Source organism: Pleurotus ostreatus (genome assembly GCF_014466165.1).
Source record: "Pleurotus ostreatus strain PC9 chromosome Unknown scaffold_5, whole genome shotgun sequence".
Lineage (NCBI taxonomy): Eukaryota > Fungi > Basidiomycota > Agaricomycetes > Agaricales > Pleurotaceae > Pleurotus > Pleurotus ostreatus.
This window is the reverse complement of record NW_023503160.1, coordinates 108265-134666: the sequence shown is the minus strand read 5'-3', so window position 1 is coordinate 134666 and position 26402 is coordinate 108265. Positions and strand designations below refer to the sequence as shown.

Below are 26402 nucleotides of genomic sequence, written 5' to 3'. Positions count from 1 at the left end.
CGATGTTTGAACACACGGCAATATGCCTCTCACTCTCTATGCATATCTGGCTATTCTCATGTGCGTTTCTTGGTGCATACGGCGCACCCGGCGGTCGGAGAAAGCCAATCTTCCGCTTCCGCCAGGTCCAAAGACACTGCCATTTATCGGGAATCTGTTGGATGCCCCCTCCGAATTTCAATGGATCAAGTATCACGAATGGTCCAAACAATATGGTGAGGGTAGACTATTTCGAAACACAGTTCACTCATTGATTAGCCGCTTGTCGAAACAGATTCAGATATTATCCACTTGACTGTGGCGGGATCGTCACTCATTGTTATTGACACGACTGAGGCAGCGAAAGAGCTACTCGACAAACGATCGTATATCTACTCGAGTCGGTATGCTTAAGATTCAAATGACCTTTTCTCAGTTCGCTGACGGGATTTCCCTCACCAGACCACGATTTGTGATGCTCAACGAATTGTGAGTAAGCGTCTTCGTGAACAAGTGGAGTTTTACAAGGACTTTAGGATGGGCTGGTCATGGCTATTCGCCATGATGGAATACAGCGACCGGTGGAAACAGCATCGGAAGCTCTTCCAAAAAGAGTTCCACTCCAATACCGCAACCTCTCGATTCAACCCACAAATACTCAAGCACACTGTCAAACTCCTGCAACGCCTCCTTGAATCCCCAGATGACTTCATGGAGCACATGAACCTGTATGTCTGCTTCTGTCGCTCATCTGGCATGTTAAACCTTACGTCGACGCAGAACTACCGTCGCAATTATTATGGACATCGGTTATGCCATTGATGTGTCGTCAAAGGAAGACCCCCACATCGTTACAGCCGAGAAGGCTTTAACTGGGTTGAATATTGCGTCTCTCCATGGTGCATTCCTCGTTGAATCTATACCTTTACTCAAGTATGTTCCGTCATGGATCCCTTGGGCAGGGTTCCAGAACAAGGCCAAGGAGTGGAAGCGCTACACAGACAAAATGATTAAGGATCCTTTTGCGGTGGTGAAGAAAAGGATGGTACGTGCAACCATGTGCTATCCATTGAAACCGGGCGCCACTTACCACCGAGGATACATGAATTTAGGCCAGTGGAATCTACCAACCTTGTTTCACTTCGCGTCGTCTTGAAGATATAGATGAATCGGGGGATATCGCCCAACAGGAGCGTCTCATTCAAGAAACGGCGGCCAATCTTTATACTGGTACATCATCCCTCCCTTCTATGTCGCCTATTTGCCAACACTCACTATCACTTGCCTACTTGAATAAGCTGGCGCTGACACAACCACGTCGGCGATGATTTCGCTGGTTCTGGCGTTACTGATCCACCCAGACATCCAGGCAAAGGCTTGGCGGGAAATCGACGGCGTTTTGAAGGGTAAGCGCCTACCGAGCTTCGAAGATATGGATCGTCTACCCTACGTGACCGCCATTGCGAGGGAAGTTCAACGGTTTGTTTTCACTAGCATCTCTTGCGATAATGGCTAATTGCCTATTCCCTAGGTGGCAGCCTGTCACACCGTTGGGTAGGCTACGTCATTTCTTCACTCAGCATGCAGCAACCTGACGCGAGTTTATGAAGCAATACCCCACTTCGTAACGGCCGAGGATGAATATAAAGGGTACCGCATACCTGCTAATTCTATCGTCATTGGGAATGCATGGTACGTGCCATCCCTCTTCCAGGTTCTTTTTTGCGTCTCGGCTCATCTGCTGCCACGCTCACAGGGCGATGCTCCACGATGACGCGAAATATCCAGACCCATTTGCGTTCAAACCGGAACGTTGGTTATCGCAAGATGGCACGCTGAACCCAGATACGAAGGAGCCGAATGTGGTGTTTGGATTCGGGAGGAGGTGCGTGCGTCCTGTCTCTCTGTTCCTATTCTATATGTGAATGAGATGTGCAGGATCTGTCCCGGCCGGTACCTCGCCTCCTCGTCCATTTGGATCACTGCGGCCATGTTGTTGAGCGTGTTCGATTTCGCCCACGCCGTCGACGAGAAAGGAAACCGCATCGAGCCTTCTCAGAAGTATTGCCCTGGGTTGATTCCGTGGGTGTCCCCCGATATTGATTTATTGCGTCCTAACTTGTTACAGGTCGCCGCTTCCATTCAAATGCCAGATCCGACCACGATCCCAAGCCACAAGGGCACTCATTCAAGGGGCTGCGAATGCTTGACATTGCTATCTTGTTGAGCCGCCATGTGGCCTTCGCCGCGCGATACCAACAACTTCCAGTGTACCTATTATGTCCCCCTCAATGTACTATCTACCACTTTTAATAGACTGTGCCTTCAGCCTTCAGGATGGCTGGCTGGATGACTCCTTGGTTTCCGAACTACGGCTAGTTCACTAAGGGGCGCGGTACTCTCAGTCTTAGAACCGACTCAATGCTCGAGACAGAATATAACATGAATAATGATATATCTCTCCTGTTCCGATGTGTGCCATTGGACTTTGCTGGAGTCAACATGGCCAAGGTAGTCAACTTCCCCCAATTATCCTCCGTCCACCTCGACAATTACACGAATCTGTGCACGGCATTCTTGAGGCACTCCAAGTTCCAGCGCCTTACATCGCTCGACGGCATCGCCGCTTCATTCGAACTCGAAGATAGCGACAAATATGCAAGTCTGTTCGATGTTTGCAGGCACCACTTTACGCCATTCTTCAAGATCCATCCTGTAGCCCAGCTTGACGTCATAACTACACCCACATCAGTACAGGCAGCGGCCCTTTGTAATCTCGACAATTCGGTCAGCAACTTGGAAGCGGTGATGTCTGTCATGTTGACGCTCCCACTTTTCAAAGATCTACCGCCTCTCGTTGATACGGAACTGGTCAACCACATGGTTCCCCCCAAATTCCTTGCCGGGAAGGTCGACTGGGCTGGCGCGTGACTTTCTGCTTGATGTTTTTGCTGGTATTGTAGCCTGAGACGATTATATCCATGGAAATTATAAATAACTGTACACCTTGTTGACGAGTAGCTATGATATATTTTATTCGCCATAACTTTGCCTGAGAACCTCCTAGGATGATAGGGGCCCTTTCCCACACTCAACTTCGTCTCTAACTTCACCATCTTAGACTTATTCTTATCACCTTTGGGATCGGTGAGTCCTCTGCTAAAATATAAATAGCTGGTGAACTCACATATCGGTCGATCCAGCTCAATGCCATGTCAGATGTGTAGTACTAGTATTTCCTCCCCAAGCACCTTCCCCAACCACGAGCTGGTATCCACGAACTGTGGCAAGATGAACCAACTTCATCTCAAATCCTACCATCGCGCTCGAAGCCTTTTCTGTCTTTGAGCCCGCAAATGAGGAAACATACACACGCCGGGAGTTTGGTGAGCATTTCCCGCGACACAAACTCATCTATTACTAACGCCGGGAACTTCAATTTCCCAGTCTATGGGTACACTTGTGCGGTCTCTTCGTCAGCGTACCTTTTAACGTCGATCTGGACCACTTTCGAGGGGTGGATCGACCCCTTAGCTGCGCTTCCATGGTGCACTGTCAAGGTGAACGGAATGATATTGGATATCGTGACCATTACAGTTTGATATCATAATCAGTGGTAGCATGCTCTATACTTAATCGAGCTGACTTCCTCCACGCCAGAGGGTTTAACAGCTTTACCAGTCACTCACAGGCGGCTTGCATTCGGCCCCCACGCTTATCACTCACCCATCATGTTCTCCTCGTCGACTGCAAAGTTGGGGGACGGGACGGCAGTATTCTACACAGATAGTGGCCCGCCGCCATCATCGAGCGACTACACCACGCTTGTAATAATCCACGGAACTGGTTTTAATGGCCGTGGGTCCTCATTTACGGTTCACTGGCGGTGATGGGTGTAATAATTTCTAACTCATAGATGGTTTCGAACATATCCATGACCTCGCTCATGAACGCAACCTTCGCACCGTCGCTATCAATCGGAGGGAGTACCCCGGTTCAACAGCGTACAATGACGAAGAATTGAGCTTCATGAAAAAGAACCCTCAAGCGCATCTCGAGAGCCTTGCTCAGTTTATTTCTTTGTTCCTTGTAGCCTTCATCGAGGAGCACTCCATCCCCAAAGCGTACGAGAACTACACAAAGGGAGGATTAGTGGCATTGGGCTGGTCGACTGGATGTAGCATGCTTGTCTCGATGCTCTCGAATGCGAGCGCCGTGTCACCACAGTCGCGTACAATCCTCGAACCCTATCTCTCAAACATCGTTCTCTACGGTAATGTTGCAATATATTGACCACTGGTAGTGGTACTCACCAAATCACATCATAGATCCTAGCCGAATCTACGGTTTCACTCCTCTGGATCGCCCAACGACTGCGTACACACCCTGGTTGGATCGCGACCTGAAAACAACAATGGAGATGGGGATTGCATTCAAGGATTGGGTCAGCAGTTACTACGACCCTCCTCCGCCAGCCTGGGATGGGTTGATAGCGAATTTAGATCACCAGCGGAAACGCACGCCGAAATCGTCTACAGACTCATGGACGCAAGCAGATATTCAGCGATTCTGCAATTTTGAAGCAGTAGCGAGAACGGATACTCCACTGTACGTACTTCGGCTAGTTATCTTGATGAATAGTCTAATATGCCTCGCTAGGAATGGGGCAATCATGAGCGCAATGGCTGGTGAAACGCATCGCGCCCTCTTTGATGAAAAACTCGTGCAGACATACTTTCCTCGGGTCAAAGTTACTGTTATATCCTGCCGCCAGTCGGTCTGGCTCTGTCTCTGGGTTACCAATCGAACACAGACACTGCACGATGAGTTCGTGAGGCGAGGCAAAAAGATTCGACAGACTCAATTCATCGATGTTGAAAAAGCAAACCATTTTGTACGCATATCGCCTCTCCGTTGCATCGCAGGGCTTCTAATGAATCTGCTCTTCCATATTTAGTACCATCTTGACGATCCGAGTGGATTCCTTGACACCGTAGTGCAATCAATCAAGTAGGACCATGTTAAAATACCTGATATGTGACAATGGTAGCCCAAGCCTCCCATTCAAATTTGGCATCAATTTGATGAGAGACTTCGTGATAGTGTACGTACATGTTCTCCCAGTGTTTCACTTTCCCAATGCATACGGCCAAATTTCCTCGATGTTCAGTGAGGAGGTGAGAACCAGAAATTCGCTCTACTCCTGGGATGTTTCGTCCTCGCTGTAATCTGTGGAGTCGTCTGGCGTCTGGCGTTGCATTTCCCGACGCACCGTCAAGGCCGCTATGATTGTAATCTCTGTATTCATGATCTGCTGAGGGCGTCAGCCACGCCAGCCGATCTGAATGCCTTCGAACCTTCTGGTCTACGTATTGTGGACTTCTCGCTCGGATTGCCTGTGCTTATGTCAACTTCTGTAACCTTTGCGATGCGCTCACCACCGAAGTGGTGGGATTATTCCCAGATGCAGTTCTTCTTCTTTGACCCAGTATTCTTCCCGACTTCGCCACCATCGCCCGTGATTTGCACCTGCTTCCCAGCATTTCTACCCGACTTCAACGATCTCACAACCTGCTTGCTGAAGTCTTCGGGAGCTGGGGGTTTCACCCCTCGATTCCCTGTGGCTCGATTGCCCTTCGCATGTGAGCAACTCTGATGTGAACGTCCACAACTGTCGCACGTCCTCCATTCAGGCCCGAATTAGAGTTGCATCCGTCTTTGCGTTGTTAGAATCGTGGGGGGGGGGCACCGAGTTCATAGGCATACCTGCTGCTGATGCTTCCCCGTGCGTCCCATTTACCATCATTGCTAATACAACACTTTCTACCATCCCCCCCTCTTTTCCCCTGTAGTTAGAGCCTCCGCCGACACGCGTCGATTGCGCGTGGGAGCTTCACGGTGACCGTGGCACTGTCTCTTCCCCTTTTCTTGTGACGGCTCCCCTAATCGATCTAGGTGGTGTACGTGTCTCGATTGGACCTTCCTCGTCCACACTTATACTTTTATCTTGATTCCGGAAGATAACATTAGAAAGTTACGGACGTCGATGCGACGAGATGCGTTTCGAGTCATCCTGCCTCGCCGCTACACCTTGGAACCCCGGGCTGTACTTCGACCCCCCATCCCACGAGCGCGATAAGCGAATCCACCACCTGAAGACCTAGTGCCTCATCCATGGAATACAGGGAGACCTGTGCTAGCTCCTTTGCTCACGTACAGGACAAGGGTCAGATCCTACAGCTAGTTGTTGCTTTTGGCAGGGGAAAGAAGAGCATAGCTCGCCCAAGATTAACCCACTTGTGAGCAGTTGTCGTATTCCTCTAACGTCGCGTCGATGTACTCAGTACCTGGTCCATGTTCACGCGTCAAAGGCATCAGGACTTTACCGTGGCTACAGTCTTCTTGGACTCTCCGGGCGCCCCAGAACAATACCTCTGTGTGGACGTGATCTATCTCGTTAATCCGGCTCGTAGTTTCGGACTTCTCGCTCTTTGCTGGTTCTTCTTGTACACTCCTGGCTGGCCGGAGTCCAGCGGGACTGCAAACGGCCCGCAAAATGAGGACACAATCCTCCGACGTCTAACCCTCATCTTCTTCTCTCGCGTCTACTAATCCATCAGCTTCGACTCCACATCTACCCCCCAATATCCACTGATTTATCATTGTATTTCTCCGCATAGGCAAAAGACTGCACCATACCTAGACCCAATTGCGTGTGCCGGGACGTCTCGAATCTCAGGTCTCGACATGATCCCCTTCCCTGTCGAGCTTTTGCGTGAATAATGCGAAGGTCTTCGATGTAATACTCCGGTTGCGTGGTGTACTCCACTACGCTCCTAACTCCTGTCGTGCGTGGTGATTGTCCTGATAAACTTGCGAGGTGTATTGGTACGGACGACGGGGCCAGCCAGTCATTTTTTTGGTCCGGGCGGTCCACACGGTCCGCCTCTCCTCCACCGGGCGCTCATTTGCCACATCGCCAACGTTGAAAGTCTCCACCTCGTCGACGCGGCGCATTGCATTGCAGCCGAGGGTAATCCGACGAGTAGAAATGTCTAGGGATGCAACTCGCGAGGCCAACAATTCGAGTATAAATATACCAGCGAGCGACAAGTTGAAATGTCAGAAGAACAACTTTGTTCGCCTTCCTACCCTACCTCCTCAATCATGAAGTGGATCGTTTCTGTTGTCGCTCTACTCACTGTACAGTTCGTCTCGGTACGCTTGTCTCCGCTGTTCTATTTTTTAACGCTCTGCTGACTTGGAATCGTGCGTAGGCTTCTCCAGCGCTAGTCAAGAGAGCGTCCGTCAACGACGTCGCGACTGTAGGTTACGCTTCCCTCAATGGCGGGTAAGTACAGCATGTGTACTCAGTGACTTGCGAGGCGCTAATGTTGTGCCGTGATATCAGCACTACTGGGGGATCTGGAGGGCCCACTACCACTGTAACCACTCTTGACGCGCTCACCGCCGCTGTAGCTGGCAACGACCCCAAGATTGTCATCGTTTCTGGTTCGTCCTCCCTCCAGCGGCTAGCATAACGCCCCTCATTGTCCTTACTTTCGTAGGTACTATTACTGGCGACGCCATCGTCAAAGTCGGTGGGAATACCTCCCTCCTAGGTAACGGTGCTGGTAAGCTGTCCTTTCTCACTGACATGTCATTATGGATGCTGAGGGGGTTTTGCAGTTCTCAATGGCATCGGACTCCGCGTTATCGATGTCAGCAACGTCATCATCCGTAACATCAAAATCGCGAAGGTTTTAGCACCGGGCGACAACGTCGCTGTACAGGCATCCAGCCAGGTTTGGTTGGACCATCTCGACCTTTCTAGCGACCGCGATCACGACAAGGACTTGTACGTCGTATTCCTCCGTCGCTCCTTGATGTTGCTGATTTTACTGTGGTCACTTATAGCTACGATGGCCTTCTGGATATTACACACGGACCCACAGGCGTCACGATTACCAACAGCATCTTACACGACCACTGGAAAGGGTCCCTCGTTGGGCACTCCGACAACAACGGAGCTGAGGACGTTGCTATCACCGTCACTTACGCCAACAACTATTTTTCGAACTTGAACTCCAGGACCCCATCTTTCCGCTTCGGAACCGGGCATCTGTTCAACAACGTCTTTGACAACAACAATGATGGCATCAACACCCGTGATGGTGCCCAACTCCTTGTTGAGAACAACGTCTGGACTGGTATGTATCTGGTCTACAGTTCACCAGTTGGATTAGTCACTCATACCATCATTCCTACGATTAGGTACGAACAAGCCCTTGTACGCTACCACTGAAGGCTTCGCCGTCGCCGTCGGCAACGACTTTGGTGGTGCTGAGAACACGGCTCCTGTTGGCACTTTCACGGCTGCACCATACCCCTACACCCTCGTACCCACCGACGGCGTCCGCGCGGCCGTGGTTGGTACAGCAGGCGCTACTATCTCCTTCTAAATCAATAAGCTACCAAACAGTATACGAACGTACTTGTAATAGAGCGCAGATCAATTATCTTATCTAGAACGTGGCTTCGATCAGGGTCGACTTTAGATGGACCCTTGCTGTACCGTTTCCCCATACTACCATCTTGCCCCACGCGCTCTGACCACGCCGCCAACGACGGTGCACACCGGCGGTCAATTTATTCTTAGGTGGTGACCAGTGACCAATAACAGTGCTCCAATTTTCTTCGATTTTCGTCACTGCCACCGCTCTTACTCCTTTTTCTTGACTTCTGATGGATTCATTGGCGGTACCCACGAGCGACGCTACCAGTTCATCTGCGACAACACCAATGAGCCTCAGTCCAATGCCGTCTTCGACGCCGAGCACGGAGGCGACCAGCGTTGTCGAGCTCGAGGGCGTCGTCGAGAAGCTTCAGCCAAGCCCGACCTCGTATGCTTCGCCGTTCAGCGCACCCCCCTCGATTCCGCAACCCTACAACCCCGCGTCGGCGCTGGGGGACATTCCTGCTATTGCATACGCACTCGAGCTCTTCCTGTCGTCCAAGATGGTCGAATCGGAGAAGTTTTTACTTGATTGCGATCCCACCATGTATGTGTCTCATTCGGCTGGTTTTCGCCGGATGTTTATCGTCGTTGGTCACCCTCAGGGAACGTCTGTACTTTGCTACCGGCTACGGCCTCATACAATGCGTGAAGGGGCTCATGTCGTACGAGGACCCGGACTTGATTGCAGCGATAGCCCATACGAAACACGGCAATGCAATAGCAAGCCTGCACAGGAAGAAAACGGCGGGTGTTGGTGCCAGGCTGGCCAGTACGTTCACTATGGAGGATCTGTTTGCCACCTGACTGACGAAATGCTGCAGGCTTCGTTATTCCCTTGCTCTCCAGCTCGCACACGGATCAGGTCAAAGCCATGACCGCGACCGAACGGCACGCGGAGCTCGTATACGCAGAGTCGCTCTTTGAGAAAGCCTTGCTGGGGATCGTGTACTCGGGGGACTGGTTGGCGTTTATCAAAGAAGCGTGAGTCGTCGTTGACGTACTCTGCATTGTTGCTCACAGCAACTAGCCTGAACATGCGCACCACTATCTCTATCTACCGCAAACTGTACGACTACATCGAGCACGTGGACGCAGAATACACTGTCTCGCACCCGCCCTCACCCGCATCCTCTCCTTCAGATACGTACACGACGTCCACCGGGACCACAGTCACGCAAGACCCGTCCATCGACCGCCACTTCCGCACAGGCGTCTACCTCGGAGTGGGAATGTCCAACATCATACTGTCGCTGATGCCTGCGAGGCTGGCGAGCATCGTAGAGCTGTTTGGGTACAAGGGGGATCGCAAATGGGGGTTGGAACTGCTGATGCGCGCTGGAGGGTGGGGGACCGATGGACAGGAGCCGAATATCAGCGCAGGCGAGTTGCGTTCCATTCTCGCTCGACGTGTTGCTGATGCGTGGGCTACTGGCTTAGGTGATGAGGGTGTTCGTCGGACGATATGTGATATGGCGCTCATGATCTTCCATCTCGTCCTGTCATCTTTTACATTCGAATGTGTAGACGTCGGCGTTGCGCGGCGGATACTGGAATGGAACCTCAAACGGTATCCAAATGGTAATCAGTCCTTCCTCTCCCTTCCTCCTTCCTGCGCTAATGACTAGTGTATCGGTTCATCAGGCGTATTCTTCCTGTTCGGCGCCGGCAGACTTTCGCTGATCCGCTCTCAACCACTCCAAGCCATCAACTATTACACCAAAGCCACGGAGGTCCAGTCGCAGTACCGGAACCTGCACCACATCAGCTCGTGGGAGATCGCCATCGCCCGGCTCGCTCTGTGGGACGTCCAGGAGGCGTTGGAATACTGGAGATCCCTTTGCAAAGAGGCTACGGTGTGTTCTTTTTCACACCTTTATATGAGGCGCCAGCTGACTCACGGTATGGCCTTGGCCTGTAGTGGTCGAAATCGACGTATACGTACGGGACGGCGGTGTGTCTGCTGCAACTCTCGATGGACGCGTCCCAGCCGGAGGAGAAACGCAGAGAGATGAAGAAAGAGGCGATAGCGTTGATGGAGAAAGTCCCGGGGCTGCGCCAGCGGATCGCCGGCAAATCCATCCCTCTCGAGGTATGTGTGTCCCCTCGTTTCTTCCCTATTCCTATTCATAGATCTGATCCGACGTGGCTAACATCTTCATGGGAACGCGTAGAAATTCATCGCGCGCAAAGCGCGTAAGTTCCAGCAACAGGGCCACCGTCTCCTCCTTCCCGCCCTCGAGTTGTCGTACGTGTTCCTGGGGATCGCGCACGCTCCAAGGAAAGTCATCACCGACAAGATACTCGTCGAGGTCCGGCGAGTGCTCGGTGAGATGGAGGGCCGGTATGCGTACGAGGACACTACTGTTGCTGGCGGAAAGGCCAAGGGCGCGGAGGGCGAGCCGAAGAAGAGGAGGAGTGTGAGTGAGTATGAAGGCGGGACTGCGGAATTTTGGGATGATTACTGTTTGGCGAAGTTCTTGGAGGGCGTGTGTTTGAGATACGTCGCGTATCCGGTGAGTGCGCCCCCTCGTCTGACTCGATGATAACACGCTCGCTGGCAAATACTCAGCACTCATCGTGTGTATTCCTTAGGATCCTGACGCGGCGCTTGACCCCGCTGAAGTCCCGTCCATCCCCAAGGAAGAAGCGGAGAAAGCCGCTACACAGGCCTTCGAAACCGTCTTCGAAAACGGGATGAAGATCGAGTTGGACCACTATCTCGTCTATCATGCGCGTATGTGTTCTCGTCATCCGTCGCTCGCGTTCTTCATAATCGATCTCTGCGTCGCGATGTAGATTACGAACTTGGCCGCCTCTTGACGTGTCAAGGCGACGTACACGGGGCCCGCAAACATCTTGACCTCGTTCTCTCTGGTACGCTCTCCTGTTGATTTCACTGGAACCCACCTAATCGCATCCGTTTCTTCGGCGATTAGGGAAAACACTAACTTTGCGCAAAGTGAGTCAAAGCCCATTCCCTTCTGATGTTTTCGATAGTACCATACTCATCTATTCTTTCGCGTCCTGCAGGGAAAGTACAGCATGGAGGTGAGCCTTCCATCCTACCTGCTTCTTCTTGGGGGATTGACTGGTTGCTTAGAACGCATTGAACATACGCGCACACGCTGCTCTGGAAGCTCTGAACGCCCAGTCCACGCGGTTGTAACTTATATCGTACGTTAATAACCGAACAACTTTACCGAGTCCCAGCGGTGCGTCCAAAAACAGGACTTCCATCGTAGTTACTCTGGGATTTATCGGGCACGTATGGACTTGTGCGATGTTGTTCTCGTGCGCCGTCTCGCGACCTTTGGATATACATGCACCATGGACAGTACGCACTCGCCTTCGTTCCTTTTGTCTTCTGCGAAATTATATATTTTGGTGGTGCGACTCGTTATATCTACGTAGAATTTATTATCCTTATTTACAATCCGCGTATCTGTACACCTTTAGTGTTGTATATATCAAACAAACATACTCTCAGCCTCGCCTCACTGGACTATGCAGTCGACGTCTGCCTAAACTGGCCATGTCCGACATGCCGATTGCTGAAAGACTGATGCTGATGCGCCGAAGCTTTGTGTTCCCTCGTATTCCTTTCCCTTCAGCTCGCCATCTAGGGTGTCCCATATTGGTGTCTGGCGCATGATGCTGGAACAGATTTCCGCGCAGCTTCGTAATGGTCTGGCTTGCGACCAATGCACTGTTGGATTTCAGCAATCTTGGCGGTACAGGGGTATAGGGGATGCACGTGACTACTGTAGTATCATGTCGCGCGCATGTATTATTTTCTTCATGCGTTTGCTGGAGTCCCAGCCAAACGCAATATATCTACTTGCTCACTCGGAATTCGCGCGACCTCACCAGCTCATTTCAACATGCACCTCAGGGTTCCTGGTCGAAACAATACCGCCCACGACGGGGGTAATTCATTCGATGGCGTTGCCTTCAAATTATCGGCCACGTTGGCACCCCCTACGACTGGTTGGGCCCCGATTATAACTCGTTTCAGCACCACCAAAAGGCAACGGTTTCGGGGCGAACATATGTCGATGTATCCACGCCGCAAGCAATTCTGGTCATATTTGCTATCAACACTTTTTTGGTAGTGTCGCCGAACTGTTGCGACTAGTATTGCCACTGTGTGGCATGTGGTACCGGGCTCTACTTCTACTCTATATCGGTGTTATTGAACTTCGACTACTTAGATTCCTTTGGTGGGTCCATCCCAAGTAATGCCACGCGCAGCTAACCAGCGAGACGCGTTCGTGGCGAAGGCCAGAATGGCCAGTTTCTTCTGTACAACGCAGCAGCAGCGAAATTCTCAGTAGGATCACGATTAGGATTATCAGTCCAATTCTGGACAGGCCCGAAACCCCGGGGTTGACGCCCCAGATCATGGTGTGCATTTTATTTATTGCCAGGACGAGTTCTGATTCATAATGATCAGTCGAAAACTCTTTGTTTTTATCATACCTACCGTGCGCGCTATCAGCGCATCAGACGTAGTGCTTCAGAGGGCTATACTCTGAATTCCGTCGCCTTGTATAAATGGGCCTTTGCTAGCATCGGAGGGCTACATTCCAGTTCCTTCCTTCTTCCTTAATTCCACCTCATGATGATGCATAGGGCTTCGAGCAATGGACGCTTGCAAGCATCGAGAATATCGATTCGACTTTTCTTAGTCTCCATCTTCCCCGCGGTGGTCTACGGAGCTAGCTCAACGGGTTGCAACGACTCACAAGCCGGTCTCACACCGTTGGGGAACCCTTCGTCAACACCGTAGGTTATTCGCCCAAAACCGCACCCCTTTCGTCCGTATTGACTACCAGCGGCTCTTACTAGCAATGAACCCGGACTCCAGTGCAACCTACAGAGCGCAGGAAACACCACCTACCTATCCTGTTGGTGCAATACTATTGGCCTTGAAAATGAAATTTGCTTGAGAAACGTCGACCTGACCTCTGTGTCACATCCCACGAATACTAATTGGGTATTGACTGAGCCCAACTCATGGTAATATACCTCACCATGTGCTATCGTGTCAATTGCTCAGTCGTCTCTCGCCTGCCGTAGCCTCTCTAATTACCTCATTCCGAAATCACGCCCGGGTTCCGCCTCACAATCCACAGGAAACATCGCTCTTCTTACTACGTTCACAGCAATCATCTACTTCTTCGTCAAAGCACTATTCATGAATAGGCCAGTGGACAAGCATGGCTACCCGATTCCCTATGGACCAATCGGTCTACCAATCCTAGGTCAGTGCCAAAGTCCATCATATGAATTATTCTGAGGAACAAGTCTTCGTAGGCTCCTTCCCCTTCCTGACAAGATATCCAGAGTTGACGCTGGACTACTGGGCAAAGAAGTTTGGTCCCTTGTACTCTCTCTGGCTTGGTAATCAACTTTTTATCGTCGTTTCGGATCCTCATATTGCCAAGGACCTCATGGTCACCAACGGCGCCATCTTTTCGTCCCGCAAGGAAATGTTCCTGAAGTCTAAGACAATATTCGCTGGTCGTGGAATCACCGCCACCCCTTACAACGAGACCTGGTACGAGGGTTCGCTTGTCAACTTGTGGCATACTCAACTAACGGCTGCACTAGGCGCAAACATCGTCGCATTGCTGCTAGTTTCTTGGTTCAGAAAGCCGTTGACGGTTACACTAATGTTCTTGATTACGAAGCCACCGTCCTCGTCAGGGAATTGTTCACTCACAGTCAGGCCGGCAACGCACCAATCAACCCGCAGCCACATGCTGGTCGCTGTTCGTTGAACAACATGCTTACAATTGTCTTCGGTACACGCACGGACTCGATTAACCACCCGTTGGTTAATCGCGCTCTCCGTCTGTCCCGGGAATTCATGTGAGTTGCCCTCCCCATCACTTTGCTCTTGCTAACTGTGATCTGTAGGAACTGCACTGGCCCAGTTTCGAACTTGACCGACTTCATCCCCCTTCTCCAGAATATTCCTAATTACATGACACTCCGTGGCAAGCAACTTCATAAGGACCTCGTTGAGACTTACGGCGGAATGATCCTTGACATTGATAAGCGCATGAAACTTGGCGAGAAAGTCCCCGATTGTCTTGTGAAGACGATGCTCGAAGAGAAGGGAAAAGAACAACTCAACCACATCGACATGTCGATTCTCTGCGCAGCGTTCATGATTGGCGGTGTTGAAACAGTACGTTAGTTCTTAACGCCTTTACTTCCCAGTTGATAACAATCTGCGATGCAATTGATCCCTTCTTTTCAGACGGCTTCGATTATGCAATGGTTCTCGGCGCTCATTCCCGCTTACCCTGAAATTCAGGCCAAGGCCCAAGCTGAGTTAGATCGAGTTGTAGGTCGCGATAGACTGCCAAGCGTCGAAGACGAGAAGAACATGCCATATATTCATGCAATTGTCAAGGTACGTAATAGCTGTACCCAAACCTTCCCGCCCATAATCTAATACTTGAACAGGAAGTTGAACGCTGCCACAACCCATTCTGGCTCGGAACACCCCATGTTAACACCCAAGATTTTACTTACCGAGGACAATTCATCCCCCAAAATACCGTTGTTGTGCTTAACACTGTACGAGTGCTACTTCAATTTTGTCAGTGATCTCGTATCTTATCTTCACCCCCATACAGTATACTATGCACCATGACCCCACCCGCCACCCTGACCCACACACCTTCAATGTAAGCCGACACTGATTTACTCTGCATCATGTGTTTCACGTTTCTCAGCCTGATCGATACATCGACGACTCTACATCTTCTTCCGAGTCCGCTAACCTTGTCAACGCGTGCGAACGGGATCACTGGATGTTTGGTGCAGGGTAAGTCGTCGTCTCAACTTCATCGAATGATACTTATCCCACAATTGTGTTCTTCAGCCGCCGCATTTGCCCTGGTATGTGGGTTGCTGAGCGCGAAATTTGGTTGGCAATCTCTCGTATGTTGTGGGCTTTCAAGATGGAAGAAATCCCTGGTGAGCCCATCGATCTGAAGGAGTATGATGGGTTGTCTGGTCGCTCCCCCGTACCATTTCGTATCATGATGATCCCACGGCATGAGAAGGTCAAAGAAGTGCTTGGCCTTTAATGATAGGCCTATAGACAATTCTTCTCATCGAGACAAAACAATTGTCCCGTGCATCCAATACGTATTCTCGCATCATGGATAGCTGTACGGAAGCGAATGATTTCAAATCAGGGGTACTATGAAGGATGCTAAGAAGAGCTGCACCTTTCCTCAACGCTCGTTCCAAGACTGGAGTGGGATATACATGAAGTAATGCCTCTTCTTGCCCAGGAGTTGATCGCGTGTGCCGGATTCACCGACGCGGCCTCCTTTAAGGAAGTATCAGTCACGTTGATACGCTGAATTGCCGGGCGCAAGCGTGAATTACAAGAGAGTCTACTCACATAATGTCGGCGTTCCGGATCATGAATAATCTGTGTGCTACAGTGATGGTCGTTCTTCACTGGTAGTCCCATTCAACTCCCACAACGGAGGGCTAAGACGTCTTGAAGCGTTCAGTAAGTTAGCCAGGCGCTCGATAGATATATCGCACAACCGTTCACCCGTGTACCTATTCTAAATCTCGAGAGTTAGGCGATCAACGTTTCGTATTTGAACCTGTCACCAGATCGCACAACGGTTTGCGACTCCGTCCTGAGCGGAACGATGGCGCCAAAGGATTGAATGCAAAGGGACATTTCGTGTGTTGCTACTAATACAAAATATGTTCGACATAGAGCGAGTTACGAGTCACGAGAAAGAAAAAAAGCAGGTTCAGGCGCTTATGTCAAAAGCTGCGCTCCTCCATCCAGTCTCGCGCTGCTCAGCCTGCTTCTTCTTTTCTACCATATCCTGCAGCGTCTTGACCTGTTCCTTCCCTTGCTCGTACATACCCTCCGCATTTTGTTTCATCTTCCACGCTTCACGACGTGCGGCCTCGCTGGCACCCTCGACGCCCTCACGAACGCTTGCGTCAACATCCATCCTGTCACCGGTGAACTCTCCTACAACCTCTTCGACGCGCTTCTTCAATGGCTCAGACGCCGTGCCGAGGGGCCCTCTCTTCTTACCGCTCAGGATTTGAGGTTCGGCGCCCATGGCGAACTTGGCATTCGAGTCCCCACCTTCCTCTCGAATGACGCCGGTGCCAGTGAGGTTCCAGCTGCCGCTGCGGCCTTCGCGCTGGAGCTTGCCTAGTTCGCTCCAGAAGGCGGCAGTCCATGCCACAGAGCCTCCAAGGCCAGCGTCTTCGAAAACAATCCTTCGATTGCCAACATCCCAACCAACGGCGCCAACCCATTCAAAGGTGCCACGGATCCAACCTTCAATGGTCTTCTCCATGACGTCTTTCATGCGCATCGTGAAAACTGGCTTAAACATGCCAAGCAAGATGGAGTGGTTAGACTGCTTGACTTCAAGCTCCATATCATCCGCGATGTCGCATGAAATGTGTTCGAGTTTGAAGACGGCCTTTGCCTTTTCGCGTTCTGGACCGTCGGGAATCATGCGAACAGTGATGTCGACGTCGACGCCCTTTTCTGGGAGCTTGAAGCCCATCAATCCAGTGAATTCGCTGGGACCCAACGAGGCGGTCTTGTCTTTGTACCAGAAAGATACATCTTTGAGGTGCAGTTGCATCGCTTGGACGTGGACACGGGTGAGAGTGCCGACAGAGCTTTTCGAGGAAGTCTCGGTTGTGGACATATCAATATCGGTGATATTGCGAATGAATATGTGTGCGGGGTTGAGCTTGAATGACGATAACTCGACATTCTCCAAGACGAATTCGACTTCATCGTCTTTATACTCAGTTCTACGACGAGAGGCTTCGTCAACATGGTATGAGAAAAGAAACAAAAGCGAACTGACCTTGGGATGGGTACATCCTTTAGCATCTCCAGCATCCTCGGGGCGTATACCTTAAACATATCTTGAGCGAACCACGAAGCTTGCTCAAGGGCGGCCTGCATGCCACTCTGAACCTGCGCTCCAGCTCGGCCAGCTTCTTTGCCGACTTCAACCAAGCCGTTTTGCAAATCACCGCCCAGCTTCTCGTGCGCCGCCCTCAACCTCTGCAAATCCTTGTCTTCTTCGATTCTGACGGTGAACTGCTCCCACTCCGACTTGAAAGCCTCCCAATCGTCCGCCCACTTCTTACCGGCAGGGTTCGAGTCATCTTGGAACTTCTTCCACTCCTTGCTCAACACTTTGCGTTTCTCCTTCGCTTCGTCCGACCTAGCGTATCCGGGCTCGTCTAAGCTCTTCTTCAAATGATCAAAGAATTGTCGAGCCCATTTCTGAAGGTGAGGGTCTTGGCGAACATCGACAACACATGCACGGATCTTGGAGTAAAGATCATCTAGAGGCTTGCCGCCCGCGATGCGTTCGAGGATAGTGCCGAAGCCTCGAAGGGCATTTGGGACGTGTTGAGCTGGCGTAGGATCGTCGATGAAAGACTCCAAGGACGTGGACTTGTTCACATCTTGGGCGGTGTCCAATCCCTTCGTCATCCATTTTTGAACTGTGTCGAATATGGTAACTAGAGCGTCGTGGTACTCCTTATCGTTCTGAGCACGATCGCAAACCTGGAGCAATGAAGGATCAGAAAATCGTCTTCATGAATCTGCTACAAGGCTTACTTGATAATACGCATTCCTTATCTTCTTCGACGCGTTATTCGCCGTACGCTCAGCGGCTGCCTTTGCGTCCTGACTGGTCCCGATGACAGTGACTCCTGCGTTCTTGGCGGTGTCCATACCACGAGCAAACACTTCCTTAGGGTCTTGATCTTCCTCTTGCTCCTCCTCGGTACGCTTCTTACGACCAATGGCATCCCTCTCGCCCTCTTGCACTTCCTCATCTACCTCCCTCAGCGAAACTTTGGCTCTGGCTGCCTGGTTCTCCATGAGTTCTGCTGCATCTGCCAAAGCTAAACGAGAGAAGGAAGCGAAGTCGGAGAATAGGGAAGTGGATTCGGTAGAGATTCCGGTCCAAAGGGTCGTCATGATAGTGCGGATTGCGTTGCCGAGCTTTCGGGCGTCGTTAGATGCCTCCTTGGAATCGACGAGATTCGTGGAAGTCCCCAATAAATCCGTTTCGCTGAGATGCCAAAGACATTCTTGTATCAAATCATCGCCTTGTAGACGAGAATGTTAGTTTCCCTAATCATCATCAGGCGCGGGCGCCTCACTATTCTTGTTATTCCCCAGCTGCTTATATGCGTCCAATATTTCGCGAATATCGTCTGCAAGCACGCGGCCTTGGGAGCTGAGCTGATCCGACCCGCCTGGCGACGCTTGCGGGATAATAGTGCCATTGAACCAGTCGATAAAATCTGCTATTTGTTGATGAGACGGTATCTTCCCCGCTTCGAAAGCGGCGAGAACTGAAGTCGATTTATCCATTATTTTGTATTGTAGTTGGATGGGTCGTTGTGAAGATGATGGTGGGGGGAGAGTTGGAAAGGAGAGAATTGTCGATGCCTGGGTTTATATATGCCCTCCCCGAGTGTCGTCAGCGGAGGGAAGGGGACGAACTCCAGATGACATCACAAAAAGGGAAATAGAGTGCAGTGATGTCACGAAGCTATTGAGGAGGAAGAGCCGTGGAGACAACCGACGATGTTGACATCACGTGGCTCGCTCCGCCAAATGGATCACTGACGAGGAGACGTGCGTCAAGTAGGCGGATGTGCACCGAAGTTGGATTCCGAAAGATCCGCACTAGGGAGACATCTTTCGGAAAGTATAAGGCCTTGGTCAAGAGGCGTGGCAGAACGAATACACGAATACACGACCATCGAAGTCCAAATGGAGTATGGGGCCGAAGCCATATAAGTCGATACAGAAGCCTGGAGGCTGAGGGCACGTCTACTGAGTCGTCCAATCTCCGTAAGCTTCATGTCTAGCTTCAGATATAATGGTAGAATGTCGGGATAAGATGTGGACAAGGTTTTGGAGTTTTGAAGCTTGACCGGCTTAATACCCAAGGCGTAACATGAGAAACATGATGGAGCGCGCGATCTGAGTATGACTATGCACCAAACTACAGCTGATACAGCTTCCAGCTTTCGAACAACACGTATTCGAATATGCGCCGCGCGTGCTGATATTCAAACACGTTGATCCAGTTTGAGTAGCCAGTTGAGCCCGAGTTCCCGAGGTTTGGGTGCGTATTCTACAGATGAAGATAAGAAACGGACGAACGTGGGTAGAGTCTTACTTACCATACTTCGTACTCTCCTCTACTCTCCCTTTGCACGCGTGCGCTGAGCGCAGTGGCAGCTACTTGTCATCATTGACGAGGGTTCCTGGTTGTTCGCAGGCCGTTCATGATGATGGATCAGGAAAGCAAAGAGGTTCGGTCACTGAAGCTGACAAGTTACTGACTGTGGGAACCATAGGGTGACTGTGAGAATAAAATGAAGGGTGCCGGTGTATGCCGTGTAACATAGAAACTAGCAGCGTACTTGCTCCAAGTCGAAATACACCGCAGCGGCTACGATGAAGTTCTCCTGATGCAGAGGGCACATATACCCTCGCTACTACTGTATGCATTCATGCAAGGTGGACTATGATATCACCAGGTCTTACCGCTGCGCCGGGCCCAATACCATCGCCATACCCAACTACTTTTCTGCCTACCGCGTTCTCCTCCGGGTATACATTGATCTCCGACTTCATGGACTCGAGGATAACAACTGCCTGCGTCTTCGACACGATCGTGTCTCCAATTTCAACCTTTATCTTCCATATGTTCGCGAAGATTGGCGAGCGAACGAAGGCTGTGCCCGCTATGGGTATAGTTGGATCGCATCGAAGTCACGCAGAATGATTGATTTACTGACCGTGGTTATCGACTTGAGTCGGTATGTTCGCAACTCTTTTTTCTGCCTCCCATTCCATGAGGAGTGCGCGCTCACTGTCCAAAACAGCGTTCAGTCTCAAGGCAATCAGTTCTGTCGAGTAAGCCTACCGTTCCTCTTCTATCGCAACAGCGGCCTCTTGGCTGTCTCTGAATGACTTGATTTCAGGGGCGATGGACTGCACAAATGCAGCATACTCTCTCATCGAAAATATGGTAGGCGAAACCTGTTCCAACGAGTCGGTAAACAATCATGGAGCCTCACAACATGATTCACCTCAAACTCGTAGCGTCCTGCGTCGAATTGTTGCTCTAGCTAATTTCATCAACATCGTTAAAGAAGCGCACGCAGATAGATGTGAGACTTCTCACCTCAGCATATGCCCCGACGTCGACGACTTTGAATCTGACCTGCAGAAATCAGCAACGACTCAGCGTCGCATGGTGCCACCTCGTCTACCTTGTCGAAAGGACGTAGTAACCAAGGCTCTTCTGGGGAGAAATGACGGCCGCGACCCCAAGTTTGCCAGGCAGGGAGCGTGCGGCCGTACAATTGGTATCCACCAGGAGACTCAACCGGATATATGGCTGCGACGACGCCGGCTATTCCAATGGCGCCCTGTGTGATGGTCAGAAGCCGTATTACATACAAATGCAGTGGGGGACGCACTCGGGGAGTATATGTCCTCGATGGATTCATCTTTTGGCCTACAAGTCTACATCGTGGGTCTATCTTCAGAGAATATAAGCATTATCTCATACGACGTTGCAGGGACTCACCGGGACCAAAAATGGACAAGCGAGGTAGAACCCAATACCAACTACAAGCTAGGAAGCGTTCGTCAGAACCTCGTGGGAGTGTCTCATTATTGGCGAAACGCTATGTACCCATTCCGAGTCAATCAATTTGCTCAGCGCATCTTCCTTGCCATCCAGACCGTTGTTGCGGGCGAGGTATTCGACATTGCTCGGTACATATACCGCTTTATCCCTCGTCGTTCGCGCGTACTTGTCTATCGCCTCTTGACACCAGGGATCATCCGGCACAATCGGAAATGTGATCTCTCGACTTGGGAACTCCATTTCATCCACAGCGTCAGGCAACCTACTCAGCGCGCTGCTGAGGATACCAAGCACAGTGGATTGTGAAACTTGCAAGGGGTCATAATGGCACTTGAAACGAAATCAGTGACATGGAGAACCTCAAGGTCAAAATTACCATGGTTGAACGTATACAAGGGCAAAGACGCTTGATAGCGTCCACTCGAGCTCCACGAACCTCCAATTCGAACGCGTGTACAAGAGCGCGAATGCTAAAGTCGAGGCGCATCTCCCCGAAATCAACCAAAATCGCGGAGTCGCCAGCCTGAAACGCAATAACAGGTTGAGGGTTAGATTTACTATTTCACAGGGCTTGTTTACTCACTGTACGAAATGTGACCGTAGGCTTTTGGCTCCCCTCCTCTGCTTTGACGACCAACAACTTTGGCCCGCCTAGCCCGCCCTCAGTTTCTTCCTTGAATAGGTCGATGCTGCCTGATTCGGACTTTGATATTGCCGCCTTCACGCCGTCAAGCCAAGATTCATTGCGATGCCGCAATCCCAACGCCGTATCCCAAGATACCCGCCTGAACCTGATCTCGTTCCCAGGACCCAACTGCCCCAATTTCCACCTACGGAGGTAGTAAATAGCCACATTCCATTCGGAGGAAACAGACATACATATCTGCTTCGGCAATCGTACAAGCGCACACGTAGCCCCCCATATCAGGTCCTTCATTTGCGAGAATCACTGGCGTATCGCCATTGATATTGATACTCCCAAACGCATACGCATTGTCCAAGATGTTGCTCGGATGCGATCCACCTTCACCCCCATTCTCTCTGGCCCAACCAATCTTTCCGTCGCCTGAGTCATTGGAGAGTTCCAAGCGAATTCCCATCCGATTGCTGGAGGGACTGACTCTGAAGTTTGTGGCGTAGAACTTCTCGACTCCATCAGCTGTGATGAATTCTGGGTCATCTTGAGGACCAGAGAGGACATGGATGGTGGCTTGAAGCGGATAGGTCGGGATCGTTGAATCAGGAATGCGTATGTTCACGTCTTCTCCGTGCTTGGGACTACATTCAGCAAGAGCAATCTGGTCACCAGGGAGGAGTGATCTTCCCTGGACGATATATCAAGCGATCATCCTGAGGCGAGGGTGACATCGAACATACCTGGTAACCTCCCAATCCCATCGACGTCGACTTGGACTTCAAATACTCTGGGATATTGGGAAAGCCACCCCGAAAGGCGAGGTAGACTCTGAACCCCCTGCTATCCTCGTAATTCGCCCTGTCTTCGATCCGGAGCTTCGCACCTCCCGGAATGCACAACGGGCGCCACATACCGACTGTCTCCTTTGACGACGACTTCGCGTCAAATTTGTCGTAGTCCTCTACGTCGGCAGTGATGGAGAGAAAGACTGGTTTGCCAGTGACCGCGATGATAGTAGGTACATGAAAATGGAAAACAGCCGGGACGCCAGACATGACGATGATCTCGAGGCCTTCGGTCGAAGACTTGTTCCCAACCAGGAGGTTCGCAGCTTGAAAAGCTATATAATCCATGGGGCCTGAACGTGGCAAACCGAGACCCATAACTCTTCCCGGCAGATCCTGCACCGTCATATCCAACCCCGAAGATACTACAGTCACGGCTCTGGGGATTATAGACGTCAAGGGGGTGTGACCTATGACTGTGACGCGAATGGAAGAACTTACCTTGGAATGAAAGGCAGGCTCTCTAACCACCTCGTCGTGGCCCGTCCCTTGGCGAAAATGGGATCGCCTAGAGAGACCTGTAGATGCTCAATGTTGTTCGGAGGTCCGCAAATTCGTGTCTCCGTCAGAACCGCCTTCATGCGAGCAATTGCCTCGTCTCTAGAGGATCCCGTCACAATGACCTTGCAGAGAAGGGGGTCGAAGTGTGGCGTAATGATTGTACCAGTGGATATCTGAGTGATCTCAGCTCACAAGTCTACAGCGTAGGCCGATGAGAAGGCGTACCCAACTGTCTACTCTTAGCCATCCTTCTTCCTTCCGGTCAGGAATATCGACGAGTTGCAACACTCCAGGACACGGCCTAAATCCTTCTGCAGGGTTCTCTGCGTAGACGCGCACTTCGATGGCGTGCAGACCCTCATTTCGCGTCGGGAGATCATCTATCCACCTGCCGGCGCCATCTATCCACTTCGCAAGCTGATCCACGATATGGATCTCTCGTGCAGCTACCGTGTCCGTGCGAGTTGAATGCGCTGCGATTCCCAGGTCAATCATCAACTGAACAATATCCAACCCAGGATACACCGCCTCAGTAATGCCATGTTCGACTTGTATACGCGTGTTCACTTCGAGGAAGCAAAACTCGCCGGTGGAGGCGTCAACGAGGAATTCGACTGTGCCTACAAAATGGCAAGAGTCCGTTGACTCGGGCTGAAACTGCAGAACTGGAGACAGAGGCCTACCTGCCGAACTATATTTCAGCTCTTTGCCTATACGTATAGCCGCCTGGCAAATTGCGTCTCTTGCACCTTGAAATCCGTGTCAGCGGATGTCTTATTCGTCGAAGTAAATGAGTCTTACCCGGATTCATGGCATTATAGAATGGCGAAGGTGTTTCTTCGATTACTTTCTGGTGTCGCCGCTGGACACTACATTCGCGTTCGCCTAAGTGTACGACGTTGCCTTGACCGTCGCCAAATATCTGGCAAGTCTCTCAGTGCGCCAATATTAGATGTTGGGAGTTACACTCGCCTGGACTTCAATATGTCTACCTTGTTGAATGTACTTCTCAACTATTAGCCCGTCGTCCCCAAATAGCGCCTGGGCTCTCTCTTTTGCCTGGTCCCATTTATCTTGGACTTCGTGTTCATGATGGCAAACTACCATTCCCATGCCACCACCGCCTTTGGTTGCCTTGAGGAGAATCGGGAATCCGACGCGTTTGCCCAGGTCTACGGCAGCATTGAGAGACGTAGTCAAACCATTCACGTTGGCCGTTTCTATCGAAGAAGTCTCGTCACCCGAACCAGGACTCACCCGCACGCCAACCTTTCTAGCAATCTCGCGTGCAGCGTGCTTCGCGCCCATCAAGTCGACCACATCGGCGCTTGGGGCTAGTACCGTGATACCTGACTCCGTAAAGAGACGTATGAATCCCGCGTTTTCGGCCAGGAACCCGTATCCAGGATGCACAAGTGTCACTCCAAGTTCCTTGCATATTGAGAGGAGTAGCTGAGCGTCGAGGTACAGCTGAGATTCAGGTACTCCGTCTTTTCCTTCGATAAGATCAGCTGTGATATTTTCTCCAAGGTGCCCTTAGTAGGCTTACGTTTGTCGTGACGATAATCGGCCAAAGGGATGGCCTCGTCAGCAAGGTTGACATGCGGGGATGTCGCGTCAGATGGAGAATATACAGAGATCGTCTGCAGCCCGAGCTTCCGTGCTGTGCTCAAAATTCGGACGGCGATCTCTCCGCGATTGGCTACGAGAAGCTTATGCTGTTCGTATACGGACATTGGGGAAACGTGGGGCTAGACGTTGGAATTTTCGGACGACAAAGCCACCAAACGAGCCACGAGTCGCGTCTTTCAAGAATCGCTGGTTGGAAAGTGGAAAGGCGACCCTCGTCGATAAGGAGCAAGTGGAATTGTCGAGTAGCTGGGAACTGGAAGCTGATAAGACGGGATCACGCGTCTCCGCGTGTGAGCTTTGTTAGCCTCTACATATGTAGTATGTGAGTAGTCCAACGAAGCTGAGTCTCTTATTTGCTGGTATCAGCTGTATCTAACAGCCCGGAAGGAGATAGCTTGAGTGATTCAGACTTTCAGCTCCAAGAAATAATAAAAACCGCACCATCCTTTCCCGTAAGACCATCACCGGAGGAGAAAAGTTGCACTAGAAAAGCCGTGTGATCGCGGAAACCGTTCAAGGATGATGCAGATGATGCTCCAAGTTCACCGCATCCATTTTGCAGTCGAGAGCACCGGTGGTATACCGATATCATCCAGTGGAATATTCAGATGCTGGTGAGTCGTGCTTCACACGCCTAGCTTGCCTAATTCGAGGTTGCCCTACCCAGCCTCCCAGTAGCTAACTGCAGGCTGCTGCGGGTAGTCGAACCAAGGTTAATCTTGCGCTTGAACTCCGAGTTGTTGTTGGTCGGAGTTTGGGAAAGTGCTGTTAACTTACATAATGGAATAGGGACGCGCCAGGGGGTAGCAACTTGGCAGTTGTTTGAATCAGTCGACAATCATCCGCTCTCAGTCCAGCGTCGCGAGCGCCACAGAGTGCGAGGTTCAGCCGCAATGAATGTCTCACTACAAGGGGGCAGTTGTCCCCAACGATGCCACCTTACCACCTTGTCGTAGGTATGGTATGCCTGCCTATGAATTGCGAACTTATGCCAATGACATGAGGCGCAATAGATGGTGTATTAACTTGCTGCTTCATGGAAGTCCAGATGTTCAAGACTAATTAACGTCTTCAGCATTGAAACACCGATAATTTCGAGATCATTTCCTATAACAATATGATAATTGACACTGCCTCACATGCTCCGCTCCATCAACCTGGCTCCTTCAAACGCCAGTATGGCCATCCTACAAAGGACGACACTGTATGGCACTGTCATTCCCCAGTGCTTACCCTTGCTTAGCTCCAGGTTCGCATCTTTGGTTCCGCTCTTCGAAGATAATTGTATATATATAGATATGTGCGGCGAAAGCTGTGTGCGGGCGGGCTTCTCGTTCTCCTTGCACCCTGTCAAGCAGGCATCGTGGCAATTCTCGACGAGTATAAAATCAACTACAGCGACGAGTCAGTAGCAAGCACCTCTACTTCGCCAAAGATGCAGTTTTCCAAATTCCTCTTCTGGGGCGAGTCATATTTACCTGTCTCGTGTGCGCATCCTGACGACTGTTATTGAATTTTAGCACTCTTCTGTATCCTAGCCCAGTTGCTGCTTGTACGCG

General features: G+C 51.0%; 8 protein-coding genes across 8 annotated transcripts; 6 read left to right on the top strand and 2 right to left on the bottom strand.

Moving 5' to 3' along the window:
• Positions 1 to 22: 22 nt before the first annotated feature.
• On the top strand, positions 23 to 2189 carry PC9H_007022 (uncharacterized protein; the record flags this gene model as incomplete). Its single annotated transcript, XM_036776558.1, has 11 exons — positions 23 to 215; positions 275 to 383; positions 442 to 468; positions 516 to 707; positions 760 to 1024; positions 1349 to 1458; positions 1511 to 1533; positions 1590 to 1671; positions 1736 to 1864; positions 1918 to 2061; positions 2108 to 2189. 11 exons carry the CDS (start codon positions 23 to 25, stop codon positions 2187 to 2189), a joined length of 1356 nt encoding a protein of 451 aa, XP_036630178.1.
• A 211-nt stretch (positions 2190 to 2400) lies between these two features.
• Positions 2401 to 2910, top strand: PC9H_007021 (uncharacterized protein; the record flags this gene model as incomplete). Its single annotated transcript, XM_036776557.1, has 1 exon — positions 2401 to 2910. One exon carries the CDS (start codon positions 2401 to 2403, stop codon positions 2908 to 2910), a length of 510 nt encoding a protein of 169 aa, XP_036630177.1.
• An 800-nt stretch (positions 2911 to 3710) lies between these two features.
• On the top strand, positions 3711 to 4993 carry PC9H_007020 (uncharacterized protein; the record flags this gene model as incomplete). The annotated part of the gene is made up of 5 exons (XM_036776556.1): positions 3711 to 3837; positions 3896 to 4252; positions 4308 to 4587; positions 4639 to 4873; positions 4937 to 4993. The coding sequence occupies 5 exons, from the start codon at positions 3711 to 3713 to the stop codon at positions 4991 to 4993; spliced, it is 1056 nt and encodes a 351-aa protein (XP_036630176.1).
• Positions 4994 to 7146: 2153 nt separating this feature from the next.
• On the top strand, positions 7147 to 8441 carry PC9H_007019 (uncharacterized protein; the record flags this gene model as incomplete). The annotated part of the gene is made up of 7 exons (XM_036776555.1): positions 7147 to 7197; positions 7257 to 7330; positions 7391 to 7491; positions 7548 to 7613; positions 7669 to 7837; positions 7897 to 8189; positions 8254 to 8441. 7 exons carry the CDS (start codon positions 7147 to 7149, stop codon positions 8439 to 8441), a joined length of 942 nt encoding a protein of 313 aa, XP_036630175.1.
• Positions 8442 to 8781: 340 nt separating this feature from the next.
• Positions 8782 to 11663, top strand: PC9H_007018 (uncharacterized protein; the record flags this gene model as incomplete). The annotated part of the gene is made up of 13 exons (XM_036776554.1): positions 8782 to 9041; positions 9100 to 9266; positions 9319 to 9478; positions 9525 to 9877; positions 9935 to 10075; positions 10139 to 10350; positions 10416 to 10586; positions 10669 to 11010; positions 11090 to 11231; positions 11294 to 11371; positions 11434 to 11456; positions 11495 to 11545; positions 11598 to 11663. The coding sequence occupies 13 exons, from the start codon at positions 8782 to 8784 to the stop codon at positions 11661 to 11663; spliced, it is 2166 nt and encodes a 721-aa protein (XP_036630174.1).
• Positions 11664 to 13694: 2031 nt separating this feature from the next.
• Positions 13695 to 15603, top strand: PC9H_007017 (uncharacterized protein; the record flags this gene model as incomplete). The annotated part of the gene is made up of 9 exons (XM_036776553.1): positions 13695 to 13761; positions 13814 to 14057; positions 14111 to 14371; positions 14420 to 14693; positions 14766 to 14921; positions 14975 to 15088; positions 15148 to 15198; positions 15247 to 15338; positions 15396 to 15603. 9 exons carry the CDS (start codon positions 13695 to 13697, stop codon positions 15601 to 15603), a joined length of 1467 nt encoding a protein of 488 aa, XP_036630173.1.
• A 693-nt stretch (positions 15604 to 16296) lies between these two features.
• PC9H_007016 (uncharacterized protein) lies at positions 16297 to 18926 on the bottom strand (the record flags this gene model as incomplete). The annotated part of the gene is made up of 4 exons (XM_036776552.1): positions 16297 to 17335; positions 17392 to 18107; positions 18162 to 18658; positions 18713 to 18926. The coding sequence occupies 4 exons, from the start codon at positions 18924 to 18926 to the stop codon at positions 16297 to 16299; spliced, it is 2466 nt and encodes an 821-aa protein (XP_036630172.1).
• A 1152-nt stretch (positions 18927 to 20078) lies between these two features.
• On the bottom strand, positions 20079 to 24947 carry PC9H_007015 (uncharacterized protein; the record flags this gene model as incomplete). Its single annotated transcript, XM_036776551.1, has 21 exons — positions 20079 to 20314; positions 20369 to 20442; positions 20497 to 20612; positions 20663 to 20701; positions 20758 to 20796; positions 20846 to 21004; positions 21056 to 21118; positions 21166 to 21213; positions 21274 to 21558; positions 21605 to 21751; positions 21860 to 22058; positions 22108 to 22553; positions 22606 to 22727; positions 22779 to 23089; positions 23152 to 23384; positions 23437 to 23568; positions 23662 to 23831; positions 23895 to 23960; positions 24013 to 24142; positions 24190 to 24701; positions 24761 to 24947. The coding sequence occupies 21 exons, from the start codon at positions 24945 to 24947 to the stop codon at positions 20079 to 20081; spliced, it is 3714 nt and encodes a 1237-aa protein (XP_036630171.1).
• Between the last annotated feature and the right edge of the window lie 1455 nt (positions 24948 to 26402).